Source organism: Sinocyclocheilus anshuiensis, unplaced genomic scaffold, assembly GCF_001515605.1.
Source record: "Sinocyclocheilus anshuiensis isolate Anshui unplaced genomic scaffold, SAMN03320099.WGS_v1.1 scaffold380, whole genome shotgun sequence".
NCBI lineage: Eukaryota > Metazoa > Chordata > Actinopteri > Cypriniformes > Cyprinidae > Sinocyclocheilus > Sinocyclocheilus anshuiensis.
Genome location: NW_015557081.1, coordinates 752930 through 772255, shown reverse-complemented (window position 1 = coordinate 772255; position 19326 = coordinate 752930). Strand labels below are relative to the sequence as shown.

Below are 19326 nucleotides of genomic sequence, written 5' to 3'. Positions count from 1 at the left end.
CGCACACAATTATGTACACATATTGAGGTGTTAAGACAAAAGGTGTAGACCATACGGCTAACTAGACAGCCACATTCATCTGACCTCAAAAAACTGGAGCATGCATGCACACAAACAAGTCAGTGAATCACCATTTCCTCTACAGCTCTTCAAAAGCACTATGCTAAAGACTGATACATTTATATATGGTCTTAACCAAGTAGGGAAGCTTGCCTTTTTGGTATGCTGGTTTCTACAAGTTCTGTGAAAATATAAAACTGAACTTTAAAGAGATAGTTCACTCACAAAATTACTTTATAACATTATAGAAACATTATATAGACAAAAACAGTTGAAACAATCTTGGGTTGACGCATTATTGAGTGTATAATATAATATAATATAATATAATATAATATAATATAACAATACATATTAATTATTATTATTAAATATAAAATAATTTCATTTTTACTAGATACCCAAGACAGACTCAAACCCAAAGTTATAGATTGATAAATGTTCCAAATACAACTATTTTTCTCACTTTATAAAGCTTCATAAACCACTGAAGTCACATTGACTATTTTAACAATGTCCTTACTACGTTTCTGGGCCTTGAACGTGGTAGTTTCACTGCTGTCTATGGAGGGTCAGAAAGCTCTTGGATTTCATCAAAAATATCTTAATTTGCGTTCCGAAGATGAACTAAGGTCTTAGGGGTTTGAAACGACATGGGGGTGACTAATTAATGACAGAATTTTCATTTTTGGGTGAACTATCCCTTTATATCAGGTTGTCAACCTCTAATATGGGTGCAAATGAGAAAGCCGTGATTAGATGCAAGCTCCATAAATTAAAAAGTCTATCAAATAGCTGCAAAGAGTACAATCAATGCAAAAAGGCCCGAAACTACTAATGGCACGATTATTTATTTAGCTAAACCTAACTAGACTCTTTATTAAATAAGAAAGCATGTTTGCCTGAAACTCACAAATACATCTGTGCCGCTATCTACCTCTAAATTGATACAAAATACAAATTCATAGTCAAAACAAGGGAAAAAAATGATAACAGCTGTAATCAAAAAGCAAAAAGCAACAAAAAGGAGCAAAAAGGTCAGAAAATGGGTGGGAAAATTATTAAAAACCCACGGATTCCATAATCCTGCGAGAACTAGGTCACCTCTACACTTCAACTTGGCCAAACCACAGAGAAGTCAAGGTCAAAGGTCACGGCCTAACACCACAGAGACAAAAGGTGAGTATGGCATTCTACCCTGCCACAGATCTTGCAAATCCACTCCAAGCCATCCTCTATAATTCATAAAGTTCCCGGCTGGAGCATAATCCAGCCACTGGAGGCTAAAATCAAATGCATAGAGGAGAGAAACCAGTTTCGTTATTATAGTGAGAAGTCATTGTGTCTGAGTGAGCACAACACTGAGCACCATTATTAATGGGGAGCTGTCCAGCGGTGCACTGACCATAGTTTCGCTTGACAACAGGAGGGATAGCGGTGTCCTGCTGGGGTCAAAGGTCATTAGTAACAGTAGGGGTACAGGCACTGTGCTTATATGAAACGCTTTGGTCATTACTGTATAAGATAGAGTGCCGGGCCTGAGAGAGACAGAGAGAGAAGAGGCATGTTTAATGCATGGCCGGGTGTGTGCAGTTAGCCGAGGCTATTCCGGGCCACAGTGATGACTATCACTGCATTAGAGCGGCCACTGGGCAGCATTAATCTTTAATAACGCACATACGAGGATTCATGAGCAGCCTAAGATCTTCATGACACTGGTCCTTATTCTTCTCGGTGCGCTTGTATACTGGTCGGCTGTTGACTGATGAAGTAAGGATTTGGGGGTCTCATCCCAACTCTGTGGGCAAAAGTATGTGTGTATATATAGAACTATACAGGTGCATCTTAATAAATTAGAATGTCGTGGAAAAGTAATACACAAGTTTCACAATTTGAGTTGAATTACTGAAATAAATGAACTTTTCCACGACATTCTAATTTATTGAGATGCACCTGTATATACACTCCAAAAAGTCTAAGGACACATTGAAAATCTGGATTTTTATGAATTTAAAGCAGGCTTTGATTTTGAATAAAATAAATTTGATTTGTTAAAAAACTAACAAAAAAGACAAAACAAGAAAAAAAAAAAAAAAAGAGAACAAAAAAACAAAGTTTCATTTCTATTCCAGCCATCCATTCATTCCTCTTAGGACTCCAGACACTCACCTTGACAACGGCTCTCTCACTGCCTATCCACACCTTCCCTAGCTACCGCTTAGCAACAGAATGGTCTATTCTAGCAGTTTCCTGTTTGAAATCATCTTTTTTTGTAACACTGGGCATTGTAAGTGAGCATTACAGAGTGTGATAATTGGGATGTCTTCAGTAACCGCAACTGAAACTTTCAAATTTTCAGCTTTTGTTGATAGTGTTCATACTAGCCAGGACACCAGTAAGAAATATAAGACAGTATACATAATATGCCTTTGGGTGAGTGTGACAGAATATGCAAATTCACTCAGCATTACTCTCATTAAATGCCAGCAATGGGAATACACATTGATGTTTAACTCAAAAAGTTTTCCATAAGAAAAGACAAGGCTTAGACCCCCACTGGTCCGTCAAATCTCCACCACAATCTCAGGCAGACGTGTGGCTTTATTCAATTCGAAAGTTAGTGAGACACAGGCAACTTGCTGAAGTGGCACTTTTTCACGGCGACTCTTTTGTTCGATACTCAGCTCTTTAGTATTTACTTATGCATGGAGCACAGCAGAGAGGAGGGAGAGATAAAGGGCATCTGCAAGATAAAGCCATACCATAGATGAGAGAAACATGAGGGGGGAAAAGACAGCACAGCAGCATTTCTCCCCCTCCCTTCATAAGAGTGTGGATGTCCGTCACCACCATTCAAAACAAATAGCTGTGCTGCTACCTCTGCCTGTTTTCTAACCTTTACCACGGGAAAATACACCATCTTTCTCTTCGCTGTTCTGTTTCTCTCTGATGTATAATGCAGTGCAATATTCACAGCTACGCTTCACAGTGTTTGTGCACGTACGACAGGGGTTATTTACTCAAGAAAATCCCTGGATATATGAGAAAAGATTAAAAAAAGACAAAGGAAAGGCCCAGCTGAGGATAGTCTTAAGACTGGCACGCTGATTGTGATGCTCACGCTGAATTCTAACGTAGGCTGGATTGAACAAAAGGACAGGGTGCTAAAGTAGGAATGAGAAGTATTGCTTGTTTGTCACCAAATCAAGACAAGGGTCTAAATATAGCATGTGAAGCAAGGTGAAAAGGTGTTCGCAACCCATTCTTACTTCAGTAATCCAAAATATTTCAAAGTAAAAATGGATATTTAGAAAACAGTATTGGGGGACTTGGTTTTATCCATTAGGAATTGATTAGATTGCAAGAAGTGGTCCCTACATGACATTTATTTAAAGGAAAAAGGTTGAAAAACAAAGAGGGTTTGATGAACAGAAAGTAATTTTCAGAGGCGAAGGAAGTTATTACATTTTGATGAAAGATTATGAAGACAAATATTTTTCTTTGGCCTTCTTTGGACATAAATTGTTCACAATAAGACAACACTGCAAAAAATGAATATTTCACAATAAGACCACACTGCAAAAAATACCTCCTAATGAGTTTTTAAATAGACTTATTTTTAACTTATTTCAAAAAAAAAAAAAAATTCTAAAAATTTGTAAAAAAAAAAAAAAAAAAATTGTAATAATAATATATATTAAATGTTATTATAAAAAATTATATAATAATTTTACAATAAAATTTATAATAAAAAATTATATAATACTTATATTATTATATAAAAATATTACTTACATTTACTAAACACTTAAAATATACTTAATTTATTATAGTTTTTTTATTTTATATTTATTTATTACTTTATTTTAGATATTTTAACTGGAAAATTAGAAGAATATGATTAGAATATGAGGATTTTTAAAAATATTAGTATTTTCATGCATTAAGAAAAAATCCACTTTAATTTCATGTCGACTTTAAACCTCAATATGATCTGGCAAGGTGCAAGAGCACCCAGCAAAACCAGCAACTAATTAAGAGATTTTAAGAGTGTTCTAGATACCTGGAAAGTAACCCAGTTCTAGCAGTTCTAGCTTTTCTTTCGAAACTTTAAGCTCTGGTGGTCTGTCTAAAATAAATGTGAGGACACCGTTTGTCCTTTCCGTTGTGAGAGGACACCAAATCAGCTGGAGACACTGCAAGGTACACATACTAGCGACGGATCGATGGCTCACTCCTAATCTCTGTCAACACAGAGGGAAGGAAAAGCGACAGAGAGAGAGGGAGCAGAAAGACATTTGTGTGAAAAATGCTTGTTGCACAACGAAAGCAACTGACAGAAGATTATTACAGCATGACAAAAGCCCCAATTGGGCCAGAGAGCCGGGTAAACAAACCCTCTCCAGCCCTCTCCAATCAGAGCACATTGATAATTGCAAGTGATGCTGGTGTTCAGTGTCTTCTGTCCTTTCAGATACATAAATACAGCATTTAGACTCTACACCTGAATGAAAAGCCACAACAAAACTGGTTATGACATAACCAATCACGCTACATGTGGTAAAACGATACTGTTTTTGACTGATGCAGACACACACGATGGCACTGAGGACTGTGGGAACTGAATAAATATTCAATAAAAAAAGGAAGGAAGGAAGGAAAGAAAGAAAGAAAAAAGAAAGAAGTTACATTTTAGTGCTAAAATGTGTTCTAAATTGTGTTTTATTTATGCTTAAAATAGGAAATTGCCAATGAGGTAAGAAAAAATTAATGAACGAATAAATAAATACAATTTAATTAATTAATTTAATTATTTAATTTACAAATTGTAATATTTTATGCATATTGCTTATCTTGCTTGTTTGGTTACATTTGTTGTTTCCGTTTAAAAGTTCTAAATTATATTTATGCTTAAAATGAAAAAGGAAATTGTAAATAAATAAATAAATAAATAACACTAATTTTATCTAATCATTTAATTTAATCTACTTTAGAGTTTGCATTATTTTATGCATATTGTCTTGAAAAAATTGTTTTATTACCTTTGTTGTTAGATTTTAAAGAATCTAAATTGTTATATTTATGCTTAAAACTAGAAAGGAAGTTGTCAATGGGGTAAGAAAAATAAAGATGGCTAAATAACAATAACTTAAAAAATAAATATTAATTTAATTTACTTTAAAATTAGCAATATCTGTGCATTTTTCTTATCTTGCTAAATGGAGACATTAAGATATTAAGAAAATCTGCAATGTGTGGACATACCAATAAAGCAACCAGAACTTCCTCATGCTCCAGTAAACTGATCCCTATAGTGAAACACATTTGTATGGACCAGAAACTGAGCAGAACTGACTTTGTCAACTGACATATTGAGTCATTTAGAGACATGCGAGGCCATTCTGGCTAATGGCAGTGTGCTATTGCACAGTTTGTTTATATAACACTAAAGTTTGACTTTTTCTTCAGGAAATGTCTGCCAGATGGTCCACGGAAAGCTAGCCTCCTACACACAACTGACATGTTCTTTGTAAGGTGATAGTGACTTTAAAAAAGATGTTTAACAATGTGAAAATATGTTATGTCATTTGCACAGTTTCACAGGCGGAAAGCTTTCCATCATCACGAGCCAATCGGACAACAGTGATGAAGCCTTATTAGGCTCAACAGTGTGCTTATCATATTAGCAGCCGATATCCTACAACTATCACAGAGATCCTTTACCGACACTTGGTCCTAATATGTGCTGACAGTAGAAGAACAGGAAAGTCTTTCTCTTATCGTGGCTCTTTGTTTCTGCACTGTCCTATCATCCTGGCAGTCTTCCTATCTTGTGTAGGGCAAGACGTGACCAGATAATGCCCGGACGTGACTGGATGGATGAGAGAGTAGATGAATGAAAGGATGGATACCTGGAAAAAAAAGATATCTGATAGTGTTTCCATTCATCTCAATGGCTGTTGCTTGGCTGGAGCATGATATCCTTCCATCTGGGTTATAACGAAGCACTTATCAATAGGGTGTCAATAGGGTCAATAAACTTTAATGATGGTTATGAATAAAAATATAGAAATTACAATTAGAAATAGAATAGTTTGCCTATTGGAATACGAAAGCAATTTAATTCAAGGTATATTCTATGAAAATACACAATTATCTGTTTTGCTGTAAAAGTACATGTATTTTGCTTTGACTACAAAACAAAAAATAATTAAGAAAATGCATTTTTGTAGTGTATTAACAACTAAAATAACCGTATAAAAGTGGATTTAGGTTCTACACAAGAATCAGTCATGTGATTATTACACTGTCAACTTATCATGAACTACCATCTTCTCCCAACATAAGACAATGGACATCAAGGGAGATTTGGACATTGTCCAATCACATCCCACCTTTTTAAACTTCCTGTTTCAGGTCTTCTCCTATTGTTTTAGCAGGGACAACTACCTGGACTACAAGTATATTTTTAGACCACTGTAAAACATATAAAACACAATGCTGCTTTTATATCTGTGGTCACAAACAGTCAAATGTGTTTAACGCTACGCCACCGGAGGAAAATAAAAGTACAGAACGGTCCAGGAAGTTGGCCACAGCCATCAAAACCTCTAAAAGTTTTGACACTTCTCAAATAGCCTCCTCTGTGATCTGCAGAATTGCTTTTTCCAATCCCTTTGAAGAAAATGATACCTTGTGTAAAAGAGAGCAAGAAAGAGATCAAAAAGAGGGGATGGGGGGAAAAAAGATGTCAAACTAAAATAAAAGTGCTACAACAGGAAAAAAATATTGAGTTTTACAATTACCTACAATTGTATCTAAGTGTGAAACTGATGGAAACTGTTAAACTGAGAGCAAAAACAGAGAGAAATACTGGGCAGAGGAAGAAAAGACAGAACAGACATAATTTTTCAACTTCACAAGTGCCGTTGTATAGTTTGTGTGAAGATTTCCTCAAAAAAGTAATAATAATAATAAATATAATAATAATTTAAAGGAATAGTTCAACCAAAAATAAAAACTTCACCCTCATGTTCCAAAAGCTCCAAACCTGTATAAGTTTATTTCTTATGTTGAATACAAAAGAAGATATTTTGAATCATTTAAGAACCAAACAGTTGTTGGTCCCCTTTGACTTCCATAGTAGGGAAAAAATACTATGGAAATCAATAGGGACCATCAACTGTTTGATTACTAGCATTCTTCAAAATATCTATGTATCAAAATATATTTGTTAAACATAAGAAAGAAACTCATACAGGTTTGGAAGGACATGAGGGTGAGTAAATAATGACAATTTTCATTTTTGGGTGAACTATTCCCTTAAGAATGATTCATAGCAATAATAATATTTGTGTTCGGTAAAAATTATTTTTACACCTTTATTTAGCAAAGATCAATTTAGTGTGACAGTAAAGGGTGCAAAAGTAACAGTAAAGACGTTTACATCATTACAAAATATTTCTATTTCAAATAAATTGTTATTTTGTACTTTATATTCATCAGAGAATAAAAAAAACACTAAAATATTAAGCATCACAATTGTTTTCAACACTGATAACAATAAGAAATGTTTCTTGCGCACCAAATCAGCTCTGTCACGGTGCGTGCGGGGAGATGACAGACACCAGGAGAATAAATAGGAACCAAACGAGGAGGCTAACGAGGGAGACACAGGTGGAGCAACTTAAACAATAACGAGGTAACAAGATGGGAGGGGCCAGACAATAGACAGGAGAGAGCACATGGCAACAGACAAACACAACACAAGCCATGTGCTCCCAGAACACAGTCATCTGGTGGCCCTCCTGGGCACACCCGCTGAAGACTGTGACAAGCATATTATTATATCTGAAGGATCATGTGACACTGAAGACTGGAGTAATGGCACCTAAAAATGTAGCCTTTCTATCAAATGATTAAAATATAAACCAGTTACTTTAATTTGTAAAAATATTTCACAATATTATTTGTATTTTCACTGTATTTTGATTAAATGAAGCCTTGGTGAGCATAAGAGACTTCTTTCAAAAACATTTAAACTTTTGAACAGTAGTGTATACTTTAAACTTAAATGATAGATATGAACTGTAAATTCATGAATATTCTCACAATATCAAAATAAAATAAGTATTAAATGCCAATTCATGTTGACACACAAACACACATCAAACTAGCAATCAATGTTTTTCTCAACTTCTCAAATGTCACTTTCAACTCAACTACCAATACCCCATCGCCGCTCCTTCCGCCCACCCCAGCCCGGGAGGCCGACAGCCCTAACATCTGCTCTCAGGCCGAAATGTGATCTCACAGACTCCGGGCCCTGCCAGGCCTAATCACCTCAGAGCATGGATGCATACAAGGGGAGAGATTATGGCAAGCCGCAGAGTGCCCCCTTTCAAAATGCCAACCTCAGTCAGGGCAGAAGGGTTTAAATACCACTCAAATGTCAGTGTGAGGCCCCACAAGTCAAACTAAATTACCTCCTACCTGCTCCGTCTCCCCTCTCGCTGTAGTGAGCATGTCTCCAATTCACATGCGTAGCCAAACACAAACATTAACATAAAAACCCACAAACCAGTCACTCAAAAACACACCAGCAAACAGACTAACATAAAACACTGCGAGTACTTCCAAACTGATTCAAGTAGTTGAAAGCAATGGAAACGTATACAAACACAAACAGACACGTACACGTACACAAGCGCTCTTTATAGAGCAACTGTATTGATCTATCAGCAGAGATCTGATACTCGGCAAAGTGTTTTCGCACTTTGTGCCGTACAGTGCAAGCGGAGCCCATATATTAATGCACAGTGAGTGGGTCTGGAGACGTGTGAAGCTCCCCAACGGGATTATCGATCTCCTCGGACTGCTCCTGCCCAGCATCAGTCAAAAAAGCATCAAGTCCACACCTCTGAGATCTTCAACGTCAGCCTCTTCCACAGAGACTACTGATCACAAATTGCATGGTGAATTGATTGGCAGTAGCATTAAGAGCCTGTATTGATCTCGGCGCAAGTTTAGGTTCTTCTCGGTCACTGATAAAACAAAGTCCTGCTTCAGTCCGCACAGGTACAGTTCGATCGGTGTGTAGAGTTTAATAAAGGGGTCGAGGATTGGCTGGTTAGCACGGCCCAGTTAGCCCCTGTTACTACAAAAACAAAAACTACCTTTTCCTTTGATGTATATTTAAAAGCAACTGTGCATTTTGACAAAATCAATCAAGCAACATATTAATTGCATATATTTCTTATATGATTTTACAATTATTTTATTTGACATATTTCTCTTTCTGCTGAATTTGACACAGTGACACAGAAAATACAAAGTTGTTTATGACTGTCAATAACAACAAATATGCACCAAAAATGACTCATCATTACTTTATAAAACTATATAAAAAAAATATCCTAAATATATAATGATAAATATATGCTAAAAATATGCTTAATGTTTATAATATATATTTATAATGTTCACACACATTTTTAAAAAAGTATTTAAAAAAGTTTGGTCTTTTAAATACTACTGAAGAAATCATGTGTAAAAAATATTTATAATATATGTTTATACAAAAATGTATAAAAAAGGTTAAAATGTTTGGTGTGTAAAATATGCTTACAAATGTATTTTTAGGTAACACTTTATTTTAAGTTGTCCTTGTTATTCATGTTACATGTACTTACTATTATAATAACAATAAATTATGCATAATTACATGCAAGTAACCCTAACTATATAGTAAGTACATGTAGTTAATTAATATTACTCAGTACTTAAATGTATAATTACACTGTAACAAGGACACCTTAAAATAAAGTGTAACCTATTTTTACACATTTTACAAAAGTTTATTCTTATAATAGTGTGTTTTTTAGCATCACTCTTATAGTTTTTACTAATATTTTGAATCAGTTTTTATTTTCCAATTTCATTTTAGTTAAAGTTTCATTAATTGTTTGTGTAGTACATGCTAAATTAAAAGGAGAAATGCTACTTTGACAACATGTTTAAATTATTTCAGTTGACATTTCTTTTATTTCAAGTAAAAAAATTTTATGGTTTTAATTTTAGTTTCAGAGTGCAAGATATACAGGTGCATCTCAATAAATTAGAATATCATGGAAAAGTTCATTTATTTCAGTAATTCAACTCAAATTGTGAAACTCGTGTATCAAATAAATTCAATGCACACAGACTGAAGTAGTTTAAGTCTTTGGTTCTTTTAATTGTGATGATTTTGGCTCACATTTAACAAAAACCCACCAATTCACTATCTCAACAAATTAGAATACTTCATAAGACCAATAAAAAAAAACATTTTTAGTGAATTGTTGGCCTTCTGGAAAGTATGTTCATTTACTGTACATGTACTCAATACTTGGTAGGGGCGCCTTTTGCTTTAATTAGTGCCTCAATTCGGCGTGGCATGGAGGTGATCAGTTTGTGGCACTGCTGAGGTGGTATGGAAGCCCAAGGTTTCTTTGACAGTGGCCTTCAGCTCATCTGCGAGTTTCACAATTTGAGTTGAATTACTGAAATAAATGAACTTTTCCACGACATTCTAATTTATTGAGATGCACCTGTACATGATAGTATGTTTTCACTTTTCAAGAATCATAAATAACTTGAAAGTCAAGTCTGTTTTCCTGTTTTAGTCCTCATATTACATATTGTAAACTAAAATATTAAATTCCATCAAACAAACATGTAATTTCAGTTAGAGTAAACCAAATGAAATATAATTTTGCTGAAATGAAATAATTAAATAAATTTGACTAAAATAAATTAAAAGCTAAAAATATTATTCTGACAATAAGTGATTAATCACATGCGATATACAAACATACAAAAAAATACATCCCAAAAGCAAAGACAGCTAGAAGGAAATCTTTCTCCAGAAATGACAGTCCTCATAGGTTTAAACGTGTATCAGTGCAGCAAAGCATTAAGCCCCCTGAACGCAGCCAAGGACGGACGGCCACACATCAGGCTCCTCGCACAGGACTATGACTGATAGCAGCCATTATGTGGCGGCAGGCAAAAGGTGGAGAGCAGTCACTCGTTTATTCATGCATTCATTTGTTCGGTCCGTCACCCCAGCAGGGACCAGATGAGCTGTCCATACTGTCGGAGCAATGATCCGCCTGCCATTCATCTCAGACGGACAGCTGTCTGACACGCCCTCTGCCCATCCCCTGCTGCTGTCGCACTGCTCACATCAACACTGAGAGCAGCTCATTTAGATTAATGAACACGGCCAGAATACATCAGTGTGCAGCAGGTGCCTCCTCTTCATAGTGGGCGTACTGTAAAATATCTGCAGTGTTCGCAATCCAGCCAGAATCACAGCAGGCCAAAAGATGTATTTTCCCCAAATGACTGCTAGCAACAGGGATGATGCTTTTATATCATGAAATTAAAGTTTGTAATGTACTAAATGGGGATATTATGCACTTGTTGCTAGGAAAGTTTGGTAAACTCAACAGAAGTTCATCACTACTGAAGTGATAGATACATAAAATAATGAGGACAGACCTGATAAGCAGTCAGGATGAGAAGACAACAAGCAGCAATTTGGTACCATTACGAAAAAACTGACAAATTAGACACTTTCGTGCTCAAATAAACAATAAAGATCAAAGCTAAAGCTAAGTTTGCAACTATTTTTTCTCAAGAATATGAGTGCAAACTGCCCACAATTCTATGCAGTTGCTAGTTGCTACCTATCAAGTCACTAAATATGGTTCACATGTCTTTAATACAAGTCAAGTTTTTTTAAAATCATCAACAAGGTGAAAATCATGCATTTTACAACATATTCACACACCTCGCCTAAAAAAGCCACACGCTTTAAGACATCATTCTTGTTCAAGTTACATTCTTAAGCTTAATATTAATATAGGGTTAAATACTAGGGTTAAAGGTGCTACTATAATAGTGTTGCTTGACTTGCCATAGGTTAAAATGTGTAGAATAATATAATTTGACATAAAATCTGCCTTCTATTCATATGTGGTATAACAATGCAAGTCGTACATCCACAGCGTGCATTAACACCAACAGGTCTTTTAAAAGAGTCTGAGAAGGGTGTTACATCCAGGACAAAATAACATCAAGCCATCTGAGAGTGACAGTGACCATGTCTGGGAAAAAAATAAATAAATAAAAAAACAGAAAATCAATGCACTCCGGCTCAGATGTAATTGCGAGCAATATGAGTATTGGGAAGTCCAGTCACGTTGTGGGCAGGACGACCATGCTTGGGATATGTCTCTGTATTAGAACGGTAATATGACAGGGCATTAGTGGGCTGGACCGATGATCCAATAGATTAGGAGATTGAAAGGAAAACTGAATGCGGAGCGGTTCTAAACGGAACACTCCAATTGATACCGTCAGAACAAATCAAAATCAATGGCAGGGGCTCGGTAATGACGTGGTAATGGCTGCCGGCCATGAAAAATATGAAAGGAAGGGGAAAAAAATGATCACATGCTATGGCCGAGGAGACAGATTAAGCAGGGGAGAGTTTAAACAGTTTGCTGAAATGCAGCTTTATAAAGCATGTTCGGCTGACACGTGCATTTGTGAACAGGACCTACCTAAGCAATGGCTGAAAGATGACCGTAATGTTTCTGGCTCCTGGTTTACACAGGAACTTAGTCTCTCCTCCCTCAATCAGGTTATCATCAGCTCCACCTGGATAGAAAGACACAGGAAGAAACAATTTAACAGATTTTCTTCAAAAATATGTTTTTAAAAACAAACTCAACCGATATGGACCCTTCACTTGGGATGCACTTTTGCATTCCGCTGCAAAACGCAACAGAACAGAATGCAGGTGTTTTGAGAAACATTTTCAGAAATGAAACTTCATTAAAGTTGAAAAAGCACTTATGGCTCAAAACGCTGAAAGAAAAAGTGAAACGCATAACAATGGTCAAAGGAATCTGTACAGCATTTGAAAAAAAGTACAACAGCACAGACAAATTCAACAAATGTTTCACATATGAAAAGACAAACATAGCAGAAGCACACTTATGGATTCCATGGACTTATTGTTTGCTTGAACGATCATAAAATACACTTTAGCAGTCATTACACAAAAAAATATTGGACTGCTAAATGCCAGAAAGCAAAGCAAAAAACAAAAAAAATAAACAAAACAAAAAGAAAAGGAAAAAAAGCCAAAAAGCAAAAGCAAACCAACAAAAAACAAACAAAAAACTAAACTAAACAAAAAACAAAGCACAAAACAAAAAAGAAGCCAACAAGCAAAAGCAAAGCTCAAAACAAAAACAGAAAACCAAGAAAAAAAAACAAAGAACAAAAAACTAAACTACAAAACAAAAAGGAAAAAAGCAAAACAAAAATCTAAAAACAAAAACAAAAAGCAAAGCACAAAACAAAACAAAAGCAAAGAACAAAACAAAAAGCAAAAGAAAAGCACAAAAAACAAAACAAAAAGCAAAAGCACAAAACAAAAACAAAAAGCAAAGCACAAAACAAAAGCAAAAGCAAAGAACAAAACAAAAAGCAAAAGCAAAGCACAAAAAAACAAAACAAAAAGCAAAAGCACAAAACAAAACAAAAAGCAAAGCACAAAACAAAAGCAAAAACAAAAGCAAAGCAAAACAAAACAAAAGCCAGATAGAGAGATACAAGACTCCCCCTCCTCTCTCTCCCATTTGCCCCTCTGTGTCTGTGCATAGTCCTGCGCTAACAAGGTTAATAAGAAAATCATGGCTGTGTAACTCTCTCATGATGAGGCAGGGCCCAGAAAAATGAAGTGAGCTCCAATCCTTATTAGCTCCACTCATCCACAAGTAATCAATATAATTGACAGCAAGAGAATCAAGTCTGCCATCAATAAGAACATTCCCGGGTGGACAGAAGGTGTGTGCGTGGCCTCATGGGTCGGTGAATAGAAGTGCCACGGCGGCGGCCCACTGGCATCTCTCTTGCACTCTGACAATGTTATTCATTAAAATTTCACAGCCCTTTGAGATTGCCACTGGAGAGACTGCTGTAACTACGTAGCGCTAAGCCTGGGCACTGCTATCCTGACAAACACAATGCAGGAAACACACACACACACACATCTGAGACACTCATGTGCACATCACACACACACAAGTCCTCAGTGGAGAATCACTTTAATTGCTTTTATCAGACAGTTGTTACATGAGATTTCTTGCCCAGGGGATGGGAAATGAGTCCAGGCACAGGAACACAAATATTAATGCCAGACAAACATAAAGCACGCGTGTGATGGATTTGGACTGCCGTGGAATTACAAGTGAAGCAAAAGAGTGTGCTTGTATGATTTGTCTCCAATGTTGTGATCTCAGACCCACTGGGTTTAATCGCAGGGCTGGAATCAGAGTCATCCTGTGTTCATTGTTTTAGGAGACAGGACGTGCTTCAAATGAGAAATGCGTTCACCTTTCACTGCACTAAAAACCCTGCAGTGCACCTGTCCAGCATTCGAACGCACCTCCCGCTGCTATTCTTGTCATTTCCACCTTCCTGAGATTCTTCATGGAGCACATTCTGACGAAAAGCTCCCTCTCTCTTATTTCATTTCCACCCCTATTCTCATTTCTCATTAAAAAGACAAGAGGATTCTTTATCCTTTCTAAAAGCTTTCTGGTTGGAGCTCTGGAAAGGGAACTCATCTTCGTCTTCCTTAGCTTCCTGTTTCTCTTTTACTTTCAATATATCCAATCTCTCTCCCGCTAATTCGATTAAGACTCAATTACATCATCAAAACAAAAAAACACAGCTGCCACCGCACACGCTGACTCTGACCTAGACAAGCGATAGTGTTACAACAACAGTTGCAAGATAAAAAGGCATAAATTCAACAATTTAAGGGAGAAAATAGGTAAAAATCAACAGAAAATAGTGAGAGCTTTTGTCAAAAATTGTGGGAATAACTATTATTATTAATAGATAAAGAAAATAAGAAACTAATAATAAATTTATTAGTAGTAGCAGCAGTGGTAGTAGTAATAATTATATTACTAATAAAAGAAAATTATGTTTCATGAAAATATATTAAAAATATTGCTAAAAATAAAAGATTGCATCAACTGAAATAAATTGTCCTCTACTTAGTGTTTTTAAATATTTTTAATAACATGTGAGTAAATATTATGTAAAACAAGTGCTCATTTAATTTGTAAAATTTTGTGTCTTTCATTTGCTATCATTAAATTGTATCATAAACCACCTTGCACTCTAGATATCAGTACGAGCCATAAAAAAAAAAAAACAGTTGACCACTCATTAAAAACACATAAATGAAAGCTGTGATAGTCAGCAGGTCAAAGAGTTACGCATCCAGATTGTGCAGTTACATTTAATGGCAAAGACAGAGGAGAAAATGTCATCCATTGCCAGCCTGGCTTGACTAAAATCATTATTCAGATCCTTCAAGTACATATTAATGAAGGTCCATTAAAATGCTGTCAGTACAACAGACTTTGACTGGAAAAGCAACCGGCCAACATCTGCTATGTTAAATCTAAACAATCATTCACAACAGTTTAACAAGTTATTCCAACATTTTACCAGTCAAAATCCAAACAAATGTGAACAAATGGGACTAAACCAAAAACCAAAACTAAACTAAACCAAAGCGACTTACAAGAAAGTGCACGTATTGTGCAAGTCAGTCTTGATGAGTGAAAAGAGTGTGACTGTGCATGCACACACACCTCCCACTCATGTCAGCCCCCATGTAATCAAGCCAGCCAGTGACTTAGTGAAATTGCATTAGCTACACTTTCGTGGGTTTGATTAGAAATGGTTTGATCTGAGATGTACTACGTCCCTGCCCGGATCTACAGCCGAGGAACGTGTAGTGCCTTCTCTAATGCCAGCCGTCCCAGTGGCTCAATCCTTGCATGTGTGTGTGTGTGTGTGTGTGTGTGTGAGAGAGAGAAGGAAATAAATGCATGTCAATGTGTGAGGTCACGCAATCAGGCTGGAAAGTCTGCTGTAGAGTGTGTGTTTGTGTGACAGAAACATCAGCAACAGATTGGTGATCACTCATTTACAGTGAATGTCAATATTGGAGGCACACTGGTTGTGTAAACCAAACTGTCAACTCTGATCCAGCTACTATGTGTGTCTGCTGAGGACATCAACAACTAAATCAATCCCGCTGTAGTATGACACAGTACTGTGGCAGAATGTGCAACACAGAAATAACACTCATACTCTCATGAAAACTTTCAAGGACAAATATAAAGTGGCTTCAAAGTATTCAGACTCTGAAGTCAAACTAAGGCAGTGTTTCTCAAGTTCACACCAAATTTAATTTAAAACAGTGTATATATTGTTTTAAAATAAAACAATATAATAATATATTTTATAGTTGTTGTTGTTGTTGAATACCATTTTTATTTTATTAATTTTGTTTTGAAATAATAATTATTAAAAAAATAATTTTAATTTTGTGCATATTGTGTGTATAGTGTATCTATCTATGAATAAAATAATAATAATAATAATAATAATAATAATAATAATAATAGTACTAGTAGTAATAGTAGTTTGGACGGTGCATATATTGTTTTACAATAATTATTATTATTTATTATTATTATTATTAAAATAGATGCACTGTTTGATTACTATTGGATTAATGTTTTAGAATGTATTATTATTGTTATTATTATTATTAAAATAGTTGCACTGTTTGATTACTATTGGATTAATGTTGTTGGATTTGGAATCTTTATTATCAAACATAGTATTTTATTATTATAACAACAACAACAATAACAATAAAATTAATAATAAATAAATATTATTATTATTATATTAAAATATTATGATACATTATTAATATTATTATGATTTTAGTCATTGTTGTTTAAAAAATAAATAATGAATCATTAAATAATAATAATAACAAAACCTAATGCATTTCTTGATAAGTGTGCTTGTGCTATCTTCATTTAAAATAATAGTAACGTGCTTTGATCTTTTGTTAAGTAATGCAATGACACTTACACACTTTTAAGTTTGGCTTAAGTTTGGCTTAAGACTCCAGATACTTTTTTATCAGACGAGGCCTTCCCACAACATAAACACATACTGGAAAATACACAAACACAAGGCACAGCCCCGTCGTTCTCTGTTTGTACAGTGTTCTGGGATGGTCTCCATGGGTTAGTTATCAGTTGAGCTGCCACAGACAGACAGACTACACAGCACAAACCCATATCAGCTGCCAGGTTTCTCCTAACAAAACAGAATGAAGATCGACAGGTGTGTGCGTGTGTGGCCAATCAGTGCTGTCAGGCAGAAACCTCCAACTTGAAAAAGAACAGGCCAATTTTCAATAATTCATGACTTCCCAGTTGGCCTGGTTATAATTCCTCTGCCATGTCTTCATGTCTGATTGGCTTCTGATGAGGCTCCTCTATTATTAAAACTCATTTGAGAGGACAATATTCCAATATTTCCGGCCAGGAGAGAGCTGAGACCACTAGCTCAGTGTGTTGACAATGCACCGAGATGACAATTAAACAAATTAATGAATGAATACATAATTGTGAAAATAGAGTTGCATACATTATTAATTGTGTCATGGTGGGCAATTCCCCTCGCTTCGGATAAGATGCTTTAATACGTTAATTTTTGATAAGCTCTGAATCTTTGCACCTAGAGAAAAACAATCTGCTTTTTGTCAGATCCATAGTGATTAGTCCACACACTCGAGACAAGTAAAGATGTGGCGCTCATTCAGCAGATGCAGGTTTGAATTCATTCTCAATTATACGCAAATTACATGCTTGAAATGTTAAAAGCTTGAAATGTTTATATTTAGTCCAGCCAGTCCTGAATACTTGTGCTTTATCTATACAAGTCTACAAATCCAACTTTTTTCATGCTTACTGAAACAACTCTGGCACCAACTGATGTCTCACAAGGTCAAAAACACAAGATAGTGAAGGTAATAAAGTCAAGTTGTTGATTAGATTGACCACCATCTGCTCCTCCCTAAAAAATAATGGTATATCTGGCCTCCATCTAACTGCCCTGATTACTGAGCCATCACTACTGCTTCATTTGACTCCTGTAAGAAATTATAGTCTGCCTCGACCAAACTTCCACTCTAAATAAACTATTCTCCTTTCTCTACAAAGAGCTTAATTATCATAGAGATAATTCTTTCCAATCTCAATAATATGTAAATAGTATCTCCTGAACGTTACTTCGTCACCTATAGCGTGGGAGCGGCAGTAGGCCATCAAGAACCATCTGCTGACCAAAAGGGTACTTGAATATAATTGCTAGGGATTCTAGATAATCCTATCACCTGAACATTTGGTTGTTTCCACCTGAAAGACTATCAAAGACGTGGGAACGGAAGGCTATCACTTTCATTGTTATCCGCAATTTACATTTAAGACGAAACTTCATTTACATGCGGAAAGATGAAGCGGAAGAATAGAGTATAAAATGTTTGAGCTTAGGATGTTCGTGTTTCATTCTGACTCCGTTGAGCCCAAGGTAGCCTACTACATGTAGGCCTACTTTGTCACTGATATGCTGCAATAAACATCTTCATCGAGATCTTCATCGTCCTCATCATTTTTCTTACACTCCATTACAAAAGAGAAAATAAAGTCAACCCCTCCACTTCCAATCAGACACTCATGCCCATAATAGCACACACCCTCTTATTTCACCTGTCTGGCTCTCTTTCAATATACTTCTGTTTTTCTCATCACAAGTACCAATTCAACTGAAATAGAAAAGGAATAAAAAAATAAAAAAATAGTATTATTGAACTAGTAATAATTATAAACTAAAGAGGAAGACTATGGTTAAATGTGTTATAATTATTGCAAGTAAAATTTTTCTTTCTGTCTGTCTCTCTTTAAGGCGCTCACACTGTGCTTAACACTTGGCTAACGTCTTTTACAACTCTAGGTAAAGGCTGATGCAATGCTAGAATGTAGCTGTGAATTGTTTAGCAAATGATGACTAATGATTGATTAAAGGGGTCCTATTATGCTTTTTCACTTTTTGAATTTTAGACAGTGTGTACAAACAAGTATTATAATGTTTGCCTTTCTATTACTAATAATATAAAAGCAATCGTTGTAATACTTTTTGTATACATTTTAATTCCTTTGTTTAACCGTTCTGTCTGATTATTAGACAGATTTCTGTCCATATTAGACAGAACTGTTAACGACAACAGCGAACAAGAGGGAGAATGTAAGCACTGTG

General features: G+C 35.6%; 1 protein-coding gene across 1 annotated transcript in view; it reads right to left on the bottom strand.

The window, feature by feature from the left end:
• Nucleotides 1–19326, bottom strand: part of LOC107676929 (exocyst complex component 4-like) — a 143094-nt gene that overhangs the window by 68302 nt on the left and 55466 nt on the right. The window contains exon 10 of the mRNA XM_016471670.1: nt 12672–12768. Within this exon, the coding sequence (XP_016327156.1) occupies nt 12672–12768 (97 nt within the window). The remainder of the gene's footprint in view (nt 1–12671; nt 12769–19326) is intronic.